Genomic DNA, 17,876 nt, shown 5'->3' on the forward strand with positions numbered 1-17,876 from the left:
CCTGTTTTGGCAGCTCTGTGCCGGTTTTTTCATATCCAGTGTGAGTTCATCTCTGAAGTGTCCGTGATTTCTAGAAAGATAAACCGGGGAAGATGGTTGTCTTTGTAATACTTAGGGAACCTTAGAGCATAAGAAACAAACAGAAAGTTAACAAATGTGTGCTGTGAGAGACAGAGTAGCAGGATAACAAAATTATCTTGCATCTAATGGATAAAAAAGCAGACACAACAGAAATAGTGGTGTTTTCTCACCCCACAATTCAGATACATGCACATTGGGAAAATCCCCTGAGTTTTATGTTGAAAGGAGTGTGGGCATTGACTTGGTGCTGCACAAACAGTCCTTTAACTGGTTTAAAGACACTGGTGCAGTGTCTTTGAGATGTAAACCACATTACCCTGTCCTTAACCTTATGTCTTCCTGTGCCTCTGGCCACCAGCCTGCGCTGTGAATCAGTTCTGGCTGGGGATTCTGCTCTCTGAAGAGAAGTGGAAAGTGACATGTCCTGGGTGGTGGGGCAGGCAGCCCTCTCACAGGGTCTTGTCATAAAGAAAACCTGCCTACTTTAAACAGAAAGAGTTTAGCACTCGGTTTGATATAGTTCTTTGAATAACAAATAACAAGTGGATTAAAAATTAAAGATTTTTATGTTTCTCATATTTCAAGCATTTATCATAATCAAATCTTGATACCAAGATATCAAGAGATATCAGAGATATCAATTATTTATACGGCTTCCCTTTTCTTTCTTTTTACCAGAGATGTAGTAGGAGAACACCTGTTCTTTTTTCTTTGTTCAGCTTAGCAGAGCTTCAGTATTATCAGAGAAACATTTTTTAGTTATTTTTTTCATTATTTGCTTGCAGGATTAAAAAAAAAGTAACTAAAATTAAAATTATACATACACTATTTTGTGTATGTGTGTGAGGGTGTCAAGCTTATGTATATGTATTAGGGTATTGGATTGTAACTTGTCTGTGTATGTAGAGTCCCTGTAAGCGTTTTGGAAAATATGTGTTGTAATTCCTCATGGAACAGTCTTCTAGATGACTTGTTCTGGCTAGTCTTTAGCACAAGTGTAAATATGTTCTGATGCTACTCTCAATTAAAATGATGGTGTTTGTGAAAACAGATTGCAGGGTAGTTTCATGTTTAAAAATTGGAGTAAGAAAACTTGAACTAAAAAGCATTTATGAAGCTAGTCTTAGGTATGGAGACTGTTATTTATGCAACATGATGAATCTCAAAATTCCCCCCAAAGTGTGGCAAACTGAGTTGTTGTATTAAGTAGAAGATCTGGGTGGATTCTTTCTGCCCTCATCACACACATATGTTGGCAGAGTGTGTCTCATAGATCTCATATTGGAAGTACAACTTGTCTCTGGCAGAGATGAAGAAGAAGAAAACTTCTGATGTTGTATTTTATACTAAGCTTAAGAATTTTCTGATCTGGTGGTTCAACAGGAACATCAGGGAGCCGACATTAAACTGTAGTTGGAAAGCCTTCAGCCTCTGCCCTTGCAATTTAAAAATCTCAAATTCTGAAAAATTGTGTCCTTTGTGTCACATTCAAAGAGCAGCTGGTTGAAATTGCTTAAGACATGTCAGATAAAGTTATATTTAAGCTAGTGGTAAGAATCAAGAAGCTGGCCTGTGGACAGATATCTCCAGGTTTGTTGTGCCTGTCAGTAAAGGTGGATCTTCCAGCCGTCTGTCTTGTCATTGCAGCCTCTCTCTAGATCAACCCAATGCCATAGTTCTTTGGTATGGTGTGTAAGGTGGACGTGTGAGTCATTGGGAAAGCTCAGTAAGAAACCTGAGGTGACAATATATGGTGTTAATTGGTAGATGGTATGCTTTGATTAGCCAATTGTATTACTTTCAGTGTGACTGCAGTGAACGTGCTTGCTGCTGATACCTGTTGTGTATTTTTTTACAATTCATTGAATCTAGCTACTGTTCTCAAATGGGCCTTATTTAGGTCCAAGTAGGAGAGTATCTGATATTGTTTAAGTTGTCAGTTACTGATTTTTTTTTCATTGCTACGTGCATTCATTACCTGCAACTTAATACTGTTCTTCTTTTCATAAAAGTGATATAAAGTGTGATGAAACTGTGCAAGTGCAGGCTCAGATGTGAATTTTGTCTATTACAATTAATTTTCATTTTTAAATTTGTTGTGAAAGTGAAGAAATTAAAAAAAGCAATTCTGAGGTATAGCTGAGGCTTATCTGTATTTTAAATATGAATATGAATTCTCAGGTGTAAACAGGGATCATGTATTTATTTTTTGCATTTATCTGTACAGGTTCGAAAGCATGTGAATGACCTATATGAAGACCTAAGAGATGGACATAACTTAATCTCACTTCTAGAAGTCCTTTCTGGAGACACCTTGGTAAGCTTTTAGATCATAATACAATGGTTTCAGATTGTTAATTATGCATTTTCTCTGTATTGTGTATTGAGTGCTGTAGATTTCTTTGATATTTTCTGTAATCTGTGACCTGATACCAAGACACAATATATCAGTGGGTAAATATGCTGATGTGAATTCTGTGGGGGAGTGCAATCTGTTCTCTTCATTTCTTGTGGTTAGTGAGACTTCTTTCTTAATAGGGTAATGCACTATTTCTTCTGTTCTTTCCTTTCCTTTCTGATTTTTGTTTTAACAAGTATTGGATGCTTAATATCTTTTTGCTTTTAAGGGAGTAACTTACAAATAACAAGGATCAAATGTCCCTGAAATTGTCTAACACACTCCTCAGGTGCCATTTCCTTTCTTTGTGAGCATTACTTCCCTTGCTTGGTATTTGTTCTCTTCATTATGTTCTTCTTTTCATGCTCTTCTTTTCATTTGTGGTCTGTCTTGTGTTTTTGCTGTCCTGTCTCCTGTCTGTTGTATTCATTAGCCAAGAGAGCGAGATTTTTTGAAGACCTTACGGTTGGTGAGTTCAACAGAAGCATGCGCAAATGAACAGCATGAGGATGTGGAGGATGAGGATAAGGGGGTAGGTGCCGACCCCCGTAACTGTACTAATGTAGTGTTTGAAGTGTGGTGTCTGCTAATGTAAATTCTTAGCTTGGTGTGCTGCAGTAGTGGGCTGTAGAAAGGACAAAAGAACTTTTGTTGATAAACCAGGATACATGTGTTTATGGTTGGTGGTATGGTAAAGACAAATTTTTATTCAGAACAGCTAAAATGCAAATGTTCAAGATTTCTATTTGCTTTCTTTGATTAAACTGTACAAAAACCATGGCACAAATGTATTCTGGACAACACCATCAAGAAGGTATAAAATAATTTTTTAAAATGATAGGGAAATACCATAATTCTATTAAACTGACTTTTTTTTTTTAAAACTTGCAAACAGTATTGTCCATATACAAGTAATTTAGACAAAGACTTCATCTTAGTGAAATCAATGGTAAAAATTTGATTTGTCATAATTAGAAACAGTTTACTATGTGCATGGTGTGTGTGCCATAATATTGGATAATATCTTGAAATAAGGTAATTAAGTGTGTAGATCTGTTTGTTAGAACTTACCATATGTAGTAGTGATTTTTATCAAAGCAGGTAGATTAGAAGTTAAGCAACAGATTTGTGTTGTGGCTACTAAAACTACAGACAGTTTGCAGGGTTTATCTTTTTTGCAACAAATGCTGAGTTATCTATTCTCTATATTTTGCCCATCCAGAAGGGAAATATCTACTGATGAAGTGTAAAATGTTGGGTGCTTGTTAGTCCAAGTGAGCTGTTTCATGCCTTTTTAGACCTTGCACTTTGGCATTTGCTAAAGCAACTTGCTGTCATAGGGCCCGAGTGCCTCCCTGGTCCCTGTGTGTTGTGCTGCAGTTGTGATTTCAGTGGAATTTGTGTGCTTTTTTTTTTTTTTCTGGAGTGCAGCATAAATGAAAATGCTGCATTGTTTTATAAAAAAATATTTCCCCTCTGAGATGCTAACTGTGTATTTTGGGATTTACTATGCCTTCCTTATTGTGGAAAACCAGGTTCCAGGTCTGCAGTCCTTCATTCCAACCATGGAAGCTACTTGACAGCAAGGGCTGTAATGCTTGACCCTGAGTTATTGGTGTGAGAAACAGGGGGCTAAATAGAAGATTCTGTAATGGAAATTAAATTTTTTTTTGTTTCAGTTTATGCTTCTTATTCAACTTCATTTTCCTATGTTTCTTTTTGGCAAGCATCTGATACTCCATAGGGGGAAAAGAAAGGCAGTTGAGGAAGGCTTGGGCTTATCTGTGTGTTTCACAGTGATTGTCTGAGGAAATGCTCATATTCATGGCTGATCCCTAGCAATTATAGTCCGCTTCAGTTTATTGCTGTGAAAGTTTGTGAAAAATCTGAAATAAGGAAGAATAGAAGGACTTGGATATGATGTTGATGGTAGAAATTTAACTGCTTTCCCATGCTGATCTGTGACAGCTAAGTATGCGTTTTCTGTGTGATTCTTCTTGGTGATTTTACACTAACTGCATGCAGTTTTGCCATGTTTCCATTAACACACTGCTCATTTTTATTTTACAGTTTCTTTTTGATAGTTCTGACTTTGCTTTGAGGGGAGTGACTTGTTAGGTTTTTTCATGCTTTAAAGTTTTCTACCCAAGTCAAGGATTTAAGCTTACACATGAGGACTGTTTGTTATATTATTATGTTTGGATGAAGGTACTGTCTTTATTAGATGCTTTAAATAAATATGTATAGCTATCATAATGATTATGCAGTCATGTCATTAAGCCATGAAGTTCCATAAAGAGGTAAGCTGGTATGCTTTTCCATTACATTTTACTAGAACAATGTAAAGGTCCATGACATTACTTTTGTTTTGCTTAATAAGCTGTCAATATTTTATAATAACGTATTCCAGTTTAGTTTAAGTAGGTAGTAGCCCTCTTGGCCTTAATAGTATTTTACAGGGAACAGGTATCAGCCTGCATGGATCAAAGTTGCAGTTGGGGACCATTGATCTCTCTTGCCATCCACTGTACTAAAACATAACTACAGTTAAAACAAGTAGTTAAAGCACACTTTTCCACCAAAGGTACTGACTTCATTAAAGCTGTAGTGCTTCAATTGTTGTACATGGTATATTTAAATCAGGCTGTTTGTTCTTTTGTCTGATGAGAAGATCTCACAACTACTGTTTTCCACTTGTAGCCCCGAGAAAAAGGTCGGATGCGTTTTCACAGACTGCAGAACGTCCAAATTGCACTTGACTATTTGAAAAAGCGCCAGGTATGATGAAAATAATTAAAAAAAAAAGGACTATTGAAAATTTTGTCACCTATAGCTAATAAAAAAAAAAAAATTCTCCTGCTTTGTCTGTTGTGCATGTTGTCTAGCAGCTGCTCATGTAGGCTCAGCTTTATGTCATGCTTGAGATGGTTAAGAGAGATGTGGGAAAGGTAGATTTACACCACCCTTCCCTGAGCAATAACAACACATTTCATGTGCTGTATGTTATTAAAGAGGAGAAAATTACGGGTGACATCCTTAGGAGCTGCTTGTAGTAAATTTAACTCTTTCATGCTGCCCAGACACTAGCTGGTATACAGTTTTGTTCACAATCTAATTTTTAGTGCAAAATGCCAATTCAAGTATATTAGAATGGTGTATGGGAGTTCCTTGTTTTGATTGTGTTTGTTTTAGGAAAACTTTCTCAAACTTTGATCCTGATTAAAACAAAACTGGTCTTTTTAGACCAATTAGAGAGGTGTCAGAACCACCTGGGCACCGTGGAAGATTCAGGCTTGATTTCCCTTGTATCTCCTTTTAGCCAGACACTTGAAATCCCCACTGTTGCATTTCTGCTACTGTGAATTTCTTTCCACTTTTCAATATCTTTTAAATGCTTACAGAAGTCTTGATTTCTCCCTTTACAAAATGGAAATTTAAAAAAAAAAAAAATCCAAAACATGGGAAGAAAAACTGTTCCTCCCTATCCATCACATCCCAATGAATTGACACTGAAAATCGGCTTTCTGATTGGTTGATTAAAAAATAAAAATTGTTTTTGCTACTTCAAAGGTTTGAGAGAATATGAGGTGGCAAACCATAAACAGAGACTTAGGTTTGTTATGAAACCAGATGTTGTTTTGCATTTTGAAATTTCAAACTTACTTTCGGGTCACTGAATGGTGTGTGTGCACTGAGAACAAAATCCTCCTTTGCTGATTTCAAAGCAAACTTTTCCTGTTAACCTAAGTGAGCCACTGAACCAGTACGCTACAAAGTAAATGAATGGCTACTTGACGGTCACACCTCAAGACTTGTGCTGCATTGTGCCTTATTTATGCATGGCAGAGCGTGTGTATTGAAATGCAGGTGTAGAGCTGTGTCATCCTCACGTTTATGAACGTGCACGTGCTGCTGTTGATAGCAATCTGAGGATTTTTGTGCTCTCTTTAGCCTTGCAGCTTTGTGAAGATGGCTGTATATTCTAGTATACAAAGTGTTTGTAGGGCTTTGGTCTTGGCAAATTGTCGGTGGGGCTTGCAGCTGATTCAAGTTTCAGCCCTCTAAGAGGTGTTTCTAAATTGTATTTAGGAGTTAACTGTCTCAGGTTGGCTGTGTAACCTCCAAGTACAATGCTTTATTGTGATTGTAGGGCAGAGAGAGCCTATGTATTGATAATTTTGAAGCCTGACTTGAGAAATAAACAAACAACAAACTGTGGAATACCCTGTCTTTCTTGCAGAGTGTGGGTTGGTGCTTTTTTTCCCCTCCAAATAGTTATGTCTGCAGATCAAAAGAAGGACATGCCTTTGCTTGTCCATTTGATAACAGGCTATATGTTGAAAAGCATGTGCATGAAACTTTACTGATATAAGCATAAAATAAAATGTCTTTTAGCTGAGTTGTCTTTAACTGCTATATGGATGCATAATACATAGAGAGAAATTAAATATATTAATGAAATTAAAGAAATGAAATTACGAAACTCACTGTGTGTTAGTTTATGGGAGTGAAATAACAGCAACTCTTGTTAAGCCATTGTTTACTTAAATGTGATACTAAATTCCTAGTTTTATCAAGCCAGACGTGTGTTTCAGCAGGCCAGTTCTCCTGCTGCTGAATCTTTGTTTAAGCATAGGAAAGTGTGGGGTGGAAGAACAGCAGTGATAACTTCCCAGTGTCAGCACTGCCCTGGGACTGATACAGCAGCTACAGGTCATTGTATTCATGTTATCCTGCCCTGCTCTGTCGTGCCTTCCCCTTTTGACAAAAGCTGAGGCAAAGGGTATTTGGCATGGGGAGCAGATCTACCAGCCTACTGACAGCTGAGGAATTTCCTCATCCCAGTGTGAGTGGGAGAGGGCAGTTCCTGGCAGGCTGCTTACAGGCAGAATGTAATTCCTTTCTGCTTTTGAGAATTAAAAAGCCCAGCAGAGTAGGCTCAGGAAGTGAGTAGTGCATTCTTTACAGTCATGCCTGTGTAATGCAATATGTATTTGTGGCACATTTATTTCAGTTTTGCCTCTGTCTTCTTTCTGTGATGGCAGGTGAAACTGGTTAACATCAGAAATGATGATATCACAGATGGGAATCCCAAATTGACTTTGGGGTTGATATGGACCATAATTTTGCACTTTCAGGTAAGCCTAATTTTGCTTGACTGTATTTTTTTGGTGAGATTCTTGCATAGTTGTGGGGAATGTCGACTTAGACGGGATTCCATAGATTTTATCTCTTCTCTAATGTGTTTCTGAAGGTTTTGCTGATGTATCTTATTTCGTGATGTAAACTGAATCTCAAGATTTTATTTGCTAATTTCCTGTCTGTGGAGTCAAAGCAAAATATATTCAGTTTTGAACATCATTGAAGACAGTAACTGATGTATTCCTGCCAGCATTTGGACATATCATTCCTGTTTTATTCTACGGACTTCTTTTGATGAGTATTGAAATATACTGAAAAGTTTTGAATATTTTTTTTCATTCAGGATCTGCTGCTATGAGTATTTTAGCAAGCTGTACTCTCAGCCTCTTCAGTAGTTCCTCCCATGTCAGCATTTGTTTCCATCCCCAGTGATGGTGGCACGGGTCACACTAGGTGGCACTCTGGTTGTTGTACACTGGAGGGATTGTGTACAGTATAATGCAGCCTTACAGTGTGTGGTGTTAAATTGCTCCTCAAAAGGAGGCTTGCATAATGGCCCTGGCTGCAGATGATGTAATTCAGATGACAGATAATTCCCATTTAGTGACTGCAGCATTGTTAGTGATGAACTCCCTGCTGTGCAGACATTTTAAATGATCAGAAATTTGCAAGATCACACAGAAGAAACATGGTTCACTTCTGAGTCTTCCACACTGGATTTATGACTGGAAAAAAATTCTTAAAAAAAACCCAGAAAGGCTTCTAGGACCTTTTGTGCCCTTCTAGAAATCCTAATGAGAAGCAAAGACATGAATAGGTCCAGTGGTACCTGGATATAAAAAGGGTGCACATCTTAGCCCAGACCAGCACACAGAATAAAGGAGAAACCACTGGCAAGGACCTGGAGTTCCCTCAGGTTCCCTTGTCACATCAGTCTTTGCTCCCACATGGTTATATTGAGGAAAAAATGTCTAGGTTTAAGTATATTTAAGCATGACCTACAGAATTAGGCTGTGATTGAAAGTTACTCTATTTTAAGAAATAAAGATTATTAACAACTGGAACAATGGAAGCTGTTAGTGGAAGTTAAACCTTTACTTGATGTGTATTTGTTTCTGAACCTGATTATTAGGATTTTGCAGAATGAAATTGTTAGTTTTTCTCATTAGATGAAGCACAGGATATCTGGCACAATTTTATGTGCTTGTAAAATGTGATGAATGTCAGTGCTACCAGTTGTAAGGAATGGAAAGGAAAACCAATTTATACTGGTGTGGCAAGGATTTTCCCCTGTAGGGTAGTCAGCTCCATATGAAATATGTGGAAGCATTTAAATTGTATCCAAAACACACTTCACTGTGTCCTAACCCAAGTAACTACCAACCAAATGTCTGCAAGTACAATTCAGATCTTGTAGATCTGTCAGGGTAGAATATTTCAGTTGGAAGGGATGTACAACACTCATCTAGTGAGACTGCCTGACCAATTCAGGGCTGACTGAAAGTTCAAGCATGTTCCTTAAGGCATTCTCCAAACACATCACTGTCAAACACTGACAGGCTTGGTGCATTGACCACCTGTATAGGGAGCCTGTTCCAATGTCTGACCACCCTCAAGAAAGATAAATGCTTCCTGATGTCAAATCTATACCACCCCAGCACAGTTTTGAAGTATTCCTATGTGTCCAGTGATACCTGGGAGAAGAGAATCAGAATGGTTTTGATGGAAGGGGACCTTGAGAATTACCTCATTGCAGCCCCCCTGCTTGGGGGAGGGACACCTTCAATTAGACCAGGTTGCTTAGAAACCCCATCCACCCTGGCCTTGAACACTCCCAGGAATGGGGCATCCTAACATTCCCAGGACTGGGGCATCCTAACATCTTCCCTGGGATCTGTTCCATGATCTTCCCAGGCACAGAGGAGAGGCTGACAGGTCGATAGATCCCCGCATTGTCTTTTCTTCCATTCTATAGATAGGTTCTCTTTTAAAGAGCTCAATGCTCCCTCTAGTTCCCTGTGGAGCAGTGAGGTGACCCTTCAGCCTCCCTTTCTCCATACTAGACAGACTCAAAGTCCTCAGGTGCTCCTTTTAAGACATCCCTGCCACCAGCTTTGTTGTCCTTTCCTGGACAGATTTAAGGACCTTCATACCCTTCTTAAACTGTGGGGACCAGAACTGCACACAGTTCTCAGGGTGAGGCTGCACCAACACTGAGTGCAGCATGGTACAGCTTCTCCCTACTGGCTGTTTGGTGTGGGCCGTGTTTGGTGTCCCCCCAGTATGGGATTTGCCATCTTGATGGCCTTCTTTTTCAAAATAATATCTTAAAAAATGTGTGAAAGAAGTAATTTTAAGGATGGCTACTGGTGTTTGACCAAATATTAATATTTAGTATTTAGTAAATAAAAAAAATATTTAGCCTCTTTAGTAAATTATGTAGTAACTGAAGACCAGGATGTTTAAAAAAATTTTTTTTTTTTCACTACTTATGGCTGCAATTTGCCTACACTTAATGCAGAAGGGATTTGTAAAATGGTGTAAGACATACACCATGCACTAGTCTGTGCTTGCATGACATTCCCTGCTGTGCCACTTCATTTGAAGAATATGGCAATTTGGTGTCTTTGTCACCCACATATGACCACTTCGGGTTCAGAATGTGAAGTTCAGAAGGATGTACATGTCTTGGGTTAGACAGTATATGCTACAACCCCAGGTTGGTTTTTTTCTTCATTTAGATTAAAAATGAGGGAAAAATCTGAACAGAAAAATGTACCAGTGGAGTGTTCACCAAGCGATAAAGCTTTGTGATAATAAGTGTGTTCAATATGCAGTAGTTCAATAGTTAATGGGAAAGTTGTGATTAGATTCAGCTTGAAGTTAAGACATCTAAATCCATGTGCTTATGGGGAGCTATGTTCCTATGCAATTGTTTAAATTGTCCCTTTAATCTGATAATCGGAAGGATTGCGGTTTAGTCTATTATGGTTAGCACAGCCTAGACAGTGAGTCAACTAACTAACTACTAGATATTCACTCCACTCAGCTAGACATAAACATCTGTGTTGTTGGAGATTTGTGAGACACACGTGTGAGCATGAGAAGCATGACATGGGTCTTACGGGAAATGCACTCTCATCTGGGAAGAGACAGATCAGCCAGGATAAACTGCTTCTTAAATGCTGGTAAACACGTTTAGCAGTAGATTTGGGGCCTGGAGGGCTAGGCAATACAGAGGGTGAAGCTGATGGAGTAATTCGGATTGCTCCAAGGAGATGCCTAGAGCCCCTGTGGAGTTACTCATTGGGCATAGTTGCTGTGTGTGTTCTGAGATGACACTTCACATGCAGTGGGAAGCAGGTTTTCTTAGTCTTGTGGTGTAAATGTTATCTCCATATGGATATCTCAGGTATCTTAAAGTGTCTCAAGTATTCTAGGTGGTCAATTGACTTTCTTATCCCTCTGCTTCAGGATGTGAAAGGTTACTGTTGATTGAATTATACAACTAGTATAGGGCTTTTGCTTCAATCTCCTAAAGACAGGTGGCATTTGAGTGATATCTGAAATGTCCTAGAGTATGTAGGACATATGTGTGGAGTTCTCTGATGAGACACCAGACATGTGAGAGTCTCATGATCTTCTGGACCTGCAGCTGGAGGCCAGTTAAGGTGTTGCAGGGTATCTCAAAGAGCTCCAGAAGCCCATGTTGAGGAAACTGAATCCTGCCCCCACTGCCTAAAGTGAACTCTTTGAAACCTAACCAGTGTGTAAACATGAGTATCTAGACACCTAAGTGGGGGTCTTTTAACCTGAATTATCCCTTAATTTTCCCAGCATTTGAAGAAGTAATTAATTTCTAAGTGAGCATAAGAAGCTGTTTGCTGTGTGATGTTACTGGCTCTGCTACACATCAATTATGTGTATTCTAGTAACACTGCAATCTGGGAAGTAGTCAAGATGCCAGAAGTTTTTTTTTGTGTTAATTGTGGCTTATTGTTTTTCTGAGTCATGGTCCTTATCTGGAGGGTATTATTTACTCAAAATAGAAAATCCCTCTGATTATTGGAATGATTTAGGGGAAAGACATGATGAAAAAAATAAAAGATAATACACATTTGAGGATTATGTTTCTCTTGCATCTGAATTACATCTAGAGATGGTTATGTCTTTGTGAATTGGTATGCATAACTAGATAAATATAAATGTTATTCTAAGTTACAGCACTGACTTCTGCAGCTGCACAAGTATCCATTCTTCTGTGTCCCAAGTAATTACATAAGAGATACTGAAAAGCTGGAACGGGAAATCTGGTGGATTATTAAATTGAGTATGTAAGAAAATAATTTCCTCTGTGGGTATTGAGAAACTCCAGTGTGTGTATGTTACTAGGATTTATGCAAGCTTTCAATGTACGTATTTCACATGCCTTTAATAGTAGGTGGCTTAGTTTAAATTCAGTTTCATAATGTAATAGCTGTTACAAGTTATTTTTCTGGCACCTGCAGAACATGCTAAATCAGATTATAGTATTTTGTATAATCATAGGCTGTATGTATAAATATCCAAATTAATACTTTAATGGACTTCTTCTTCAACATCCAGTACATTTTCACTGACAACGTTGGAGATGAGCAACTATAAATGAAAGCAGCATTTGTCTTCATAAAGTCATCACAATTTTAGTAAGATTTAAATTCTGTGAAAACTGGTGATAATTTCTTTTCAAACTATTGCAGGCATTCTTTAAAAAATGTTAAATGTTTAAAATCACTTGCAGTTGGTTGAAAAAAGTATGTTGAAGTAAAGAAAAACTTTAAACTTCCATCTAGCTAAAAGTAGGCCTTTATGAACTCGGACCTTAAACGTTTCAGAAAGTTCTAAGTAATGACTCAATAGACTACTTCTATTTCAGTTTTTAATTTTTCAGCTCAGGAACTGACATTAAACACTTTTCCTTCCACTCTCCTCTGCTCTTTGCTGTCAGACCTCTGCAGGATAGTGCTTTCCAAGGTTCTGGTCAGTGATGATTTTGTCCAGATCTTACAGTACCATCCAGCCCTCTCCAGCCAGATGGGCACTTTCTCTCAGGCACCTATAACCTCTTTACATTTCTCTTTCCAGCCAGCAAATGCTCTTTTATTTTTTGCTGCCGACTCCTCATAAACCTTTAAGAGGAAATCACTTGGAATTACTCTTCCCCCAGGCAGCCTATAGACTGTTCATTTGATCCAGCATCAGCAGTTAAACTTTTGCCAGTGCTGATGGAAAGGTGAGACAGGTGGATTTATAAGGCTGTGGCCTTCATACAGGGCAGCCAGAGGAGGAGGCAGCTCAGCCTCCTACTGAAATTTACCATTTCAGTAAATGATGTGCAGATGACAGAGGGATGTCCCATGGGAGGGTCACCATTCAGTAGATGTGCTGCCTGCTTTCCTGAGGTGGCCATGAGAGATCAGGAGAGCTGGGTCTGGCCTTCAGTCACTGTTCTCCTGGCAGCCATTCCTGGTGCTGCCTGAGCTGTGTGCCTTGCAGTCCAAGGATTGAAATTTACTCTGCTTTGAAATAACCAGAACGTTTCAAGGTCTGATCTTAAAGATTTAAAAATGGAACTCTGTGGCCAGTTTTCCCATCTGTGACTGTATGTGATTGCAGGATGAAATATATTCCATGTGGTAGCTGCATTGTCTGTCATTAACACAGTGCAGCTGCATTACCTGTCCTTCAGCATGTTAGGATATACTCTTGTGATATTTTATTTCTCAGCTGAACTCCTAGTTGTTTCTTCTGGAATTCTTCAATGATTCATAAAAAAAAAATAGTGAAATTCCTAAGTCTTAGGTAAGAAAACGAGTGTAGAATTCTTGAAATTTCTGGAACTCATCTGAATCATATCAAGGGGGAGAAAAGCATGAAGTCTCTGTCATTAATGCCATTAAACCACCAGTAAGGGGCAAATTCCTCTTTTTGTAACCATCTCTTGGGATATAAAACCTCTTCTATTGGTGGTTGTGACTTGGTAGTTGAACTTCTCTTTGAGATTTTGAGGAGTGATTACAGCTCAAACAGCTCCAAACCTTTTGTTTGTGCTGGCAAGCCTTTGTTTTTATCCTTGTTTTCTATCTTGTGCTACTTTAATTTTCACTTTCTCTTTGGCTTATGTTTATCTCTCTGTTATTCTGCATGTGACCTTAGGGCTTGTGCAACAAAATGCTTGCTGGTTATCTGGTATGCTGTTTTAGTACTGTGAAATGACACGTCCCATTTGTTCTAAATGCTCCATTACTTCTGCTGTGTTGTATAAACACACAAAAAAGTAAGGGAAAGGGAGCTTAGATCCAGGAGTATCTGAAATGCATTACTAGTAGGGTTTTGAAAAAAGATCCCTGGCATGGTTTGGTTAGCAAAGTAGAATAGCTTCTCCTGTACAATGATTACTAGCTATATGAGATGAATGATAAAGCATAAATTAGCAGTGTAAATAGGGTGAATGATATTATAATTTTGCAGACTAACAAATACACAGATATTAAACAACATTGCCATTTTAAACTTATGCACCTGTCCTATGTTAAGAAATTAATCCCAGTCACAGACATGCTTGACAAATTACAGAAATCTCTGGTTAAATGCAAACCCATACAAATCTATGTGAGCTATTTCATGTTTCAGTGTTAATAATTTGTTTTCCATGTCTTAACCTCTTGTTTGTAATTAAGCAGCCTCTAAGACAGGTGAAATTGCACACAAGTGTTGGTCTAATCCTTTATTCATGTTATACTTCTTAAGGGTTTTTGTGCCAGAAAAAGTCTATTGATCTCCCCATAAAACTTTGCAGCATTGGTGGGTATAAATTTGTATCTTTTACATCCCCTCACAAGGAGCTGTAACTGCAGTGAGGTCTCCCCTCAGTCTCCTTCAGGCTGAACAGACCAAATGACCTCAGCTGCTCCTCCCAAGGCTTCCCCTCCAGACCCTTCACCATCCTTGTGGCTCTCTTTTAGGACTAGCTGCAGTTACAGCAGGTGAATTTGGGTAAATTGACCTGGAATACAGAGAAGATTGCTGGGAGCACTGATCTTGTAACCAGTGCTTTAGAACTGATTCTTGTATTTCTGCTGTCTTTTCTCTCTTTTTTTTTTTTTTTTTTAACTCTACTTTAGCAGCACCCAATTTTTGAAAAATTGAGTTACTCTTAAGAAAAATAATCAATATTTAAAGTATGAATGAGAGAGGATGTGCAAGGGACTCTGTAAATTACAGGTTGCATTACAAAATGTAATTGTCAGCTGTAGAATAACAATAATATATTTCTTCTAACCTATCTTGAATTAGATATCATTTTACATTTTTGTGACAGTCAGTGTGCCACTGAATCTACAGGAACTTGGACATAACAGAGTGTACTTTAGGGACATCTTCTGTTTGACAGGAGATGGTATCATGGTGACTGTTAAACAGATGTAAACAGTTTAAACGAAATACATATCAAATCACACTCCAGTAAAGCTCAGTAAAACAATCTAATATAATACTGTTTAGAAATTTTGATATTCACATGTATTAATTAAAAAATGTACTTGCACTGAAAATTTAAATTTGTGCTATTTTTAAGGAAATTCTTGCCCCCTGTGAAATTTGTGGAGGAAGAATAACATTAGCTGTGTAGTAGTGGTAGATTACATTAATACATCTTGAATTAGACAGTGTGAAGATTTGCAGTTGCCCATTCAAATGTTGGACACTTGTCTTTCATATTTTATATAATCTCTCCTTTATCAAAATAATATTTTTAATATATATTTTAAGACTATTATACTACAATCTCTTTAACCTTATATTATTACTAGGCATCTTGTTGTTAAACCAGGAACTGTATCTGTGTGAAATGAAATCAGCCTTGGCCCATGGCACTGTAAAGTCCTGAATTGTCTTTTCTGATGAGAGAGAAGAAAGAGAAGTATATATTTAGATGTAAAAGCTGTTACTTTGTACAGACACAGGAATGTCATTTAGAAAGATATTTTTTTAATGTGTTTTTCTGTTAATAAAGGGGGGGGCATGTCAGAATCCAACACAGACCCATGTGGAATTGTGCTTTAAATTATTAAGTCCTCTGGTCTTAGCTAAAAGTCACTTTTCTAATGTAATTTTTCTAAATGGACTAGGATACAACTTTTTAATGAGGGAAAGAGAGAAAATGTCACAAGTGCACCTGTATGTTGAGCATGCTACAAATGCAAATATAAATGGAGGCTTTGAAAAGGTGTAGTCAGTCATAGAACAAATCTCTCCTTTGGAAAGAAACAGGTTAGCATTGTGCCTGTACACAGCTTCCCATCTGTCACAGTATTCTGTGGTGTTACAGTATAGAATTTTCTAAGCTTTACTGTCAAATTTTACCACAGTACCCTGAGAGTAGTCAACAGTGAGCAACTGTATCCTTGGAAATTCTCTGGAGGCTCATCCTAGGTCTTTGCTGTATTATTCATTCTAGATCATGTCAGTAAAATGTGGAATACTTCAGTGGAACTGGCCTCTGTGAAAAAAGTCTCTGGGTCTCATTATTGCAATTCCTTTTCTAATAAGCAAGGGAAAGTCAATGGTAACACCTGATAATGCCTGGCAAGTCACTCTGTAGTTCTTTCTCAGTGTGAGAAACCATACACATCTGCCCTTGACAATGTGTGATGGTTTTAGTAGATTTCACATATCCATGACAAAAACAAAGAGGAAAGTTAAGAAGATTTTTCCAAAGTATACTAGAGGTTAGACTTGCTTGCATCTAAAAAGTATATATTTCTACTTAGTTTTAGGTTTAGTTGGATGCTTCTGTGATCTTATGCTCAGAGCCACATGGAAATGTTTTACAGGAGCATGGGAGGAGGCTAAAGCTCCATTTCTATAAACAGTAATCTTAAGGTCGATTTTCTAGATAGATTGGCTTTTGTGATTTGTTCCACTTTTATCTGCCAGAAGGTTTAACTCTACTGCGAAGTTTCAGCCCCAGTACACAGTGTCACTGCCCTGACAAAGCTGTTGTGCTTTTATGATGGCAGTGAAGCAGCAGGTTATTTATAGCTGACAAATCTGTGAAAAGTCACATTAGCCACTATGAAAACTCCACATACAAATAAAAACTTGACCCCCAGCAAGCTGTCAGAGCAATTTCTGATCCTTTAGTTTAATCTTTCCATTTGTGGATCATTGGATGGGTAATAAAAACATATGAAGTGCAAAACAAATCTGCTGACTAAACCCCTGGTATTTACCGTGCTGCTTACTTTTGGATTTGGAGTGTAGCTAATAGTTTCAAAGGTTGCTACATATTTTTCTACTTTATCTTGCTCAAGTTACGAAGTGAAACGGGAAGTTAAAATGCATGTGAGAAATTTCTATTGCTCATAAATGCTATGTCATCTCTGTGAAAGGCAATCAGCATTACAGCCCAACGCTGGAACAGTGATGTTTATTTAAGAGGATTGGTGGCCAGAAATAAGCCACAGTGTCTAATCAGACACAGGCCCTGCCTGGGCACCGAGCCACAGCGTTTATTGCGTGTGCATTTCTCATAAGCAAAATGGCTACGTACTGAGGCGGGTGGATGTGAGGTCTGGAAGAAATTACGGTGGAAACGGCAGTTCTTGCATTTCTGAGGAGGATTTAAGTGTCTATAGATATACGGGAATGAGTGAAACTGTGTGGCTGTGAGTTACAGACAGCCAAATGGGGAATGTCTGTGGATGTGTGAGGGCTGAAAAGGAAGAACAGTGTTTAGATCCTGCCAAAGCTCCCTTAAGTCCAGATAAACATTCCCCTGGAAGAAAATATTTCAGAAGAAAGAGGAGAAAGAAATCAACTGAGGAAGGATCAGATTCAGTGCACGTTAAAGAAAATGAAGAAAAAAGACCGTATGAAGTGGAGATTTCAGAAAACATCGAGATTCATCCCAAGGGTGTGGGATTGGCTGACTTCTTCCCCGGGAGAGTGACAGTGGCTGGCAATGCTCTGCCTGTGAGTACAGACCTTTCAGTTGAAATTGCTAAAGCAGAAGTTTTCTCGGGCAAAGCAAAAAGTGATTCTCTTTGTGGGGAGAGCTTTCATGGTGATAATCAGAGGCTCACCAAGTCTGATGAAACAGACACATGGTTAAAGGAGCAAGACAAGAGCAATTCAGAGAAACACTGTGCATGGAAAATTAAATGCTCACAGGATCTTAACAGGAGAGAATTAGCATTCCTGAAGAAGTCCAGTG

The 17,876-nt window shown here is 38.3% G+C and overlaps 1 protein-coding gene across 15 annotated transcripts in view; it reads left to right on the forward strand.

The window, feature by feature from the left end:
* DST (dystonin) overlaps positions 1–17,876 on the forward strand; it is a 284,727-nt gene that overhangs the window by 100,018 nt on the left and 166,833 nt on the right. For 7 of the 15 annotated variants that reach the window (XM_033513007.1, XM_015620978.2, XM_019005962.2 and 4 more), the window contains 4 exons: positions 2,309–2,398; positions 2,913–3,011; positions 5,180–5,257; positions 7,525–7,617. In XM_033513007.1, the coding sequence (XP_033368898.1) occupies positions 2,309–2,398; positions 2,913–3,011; positions 5,180–5,257; positions 7,525–7,617 (360 nt within the window). Of the gene's footprint in view, positions 1–2,308; positions 2,399–2,912; positions 3,012–5,179; positions 5,258–7,524; positions 7,618–17,332; positions 17,636–17,876 lie in introns of those variants that run through there. The other 8 variants (XM_015620980.2, XM_033513004.1, XM_015620981.2 and 5 more) reach the window with 2 other exon arrangements.

This window comes from Parus major, chromosome 3 (genome assembly GCF_001522545.3).
Source record: "Parus major isolate Abel chromosome 3, Parus_major1.1, whole genome shotgun sequence".
Taxonomy (NCBI): Eukaryota; Metazoa; Chordata; class Aves; order Passeriformes; family Paridae; genus Parus; species Parus major.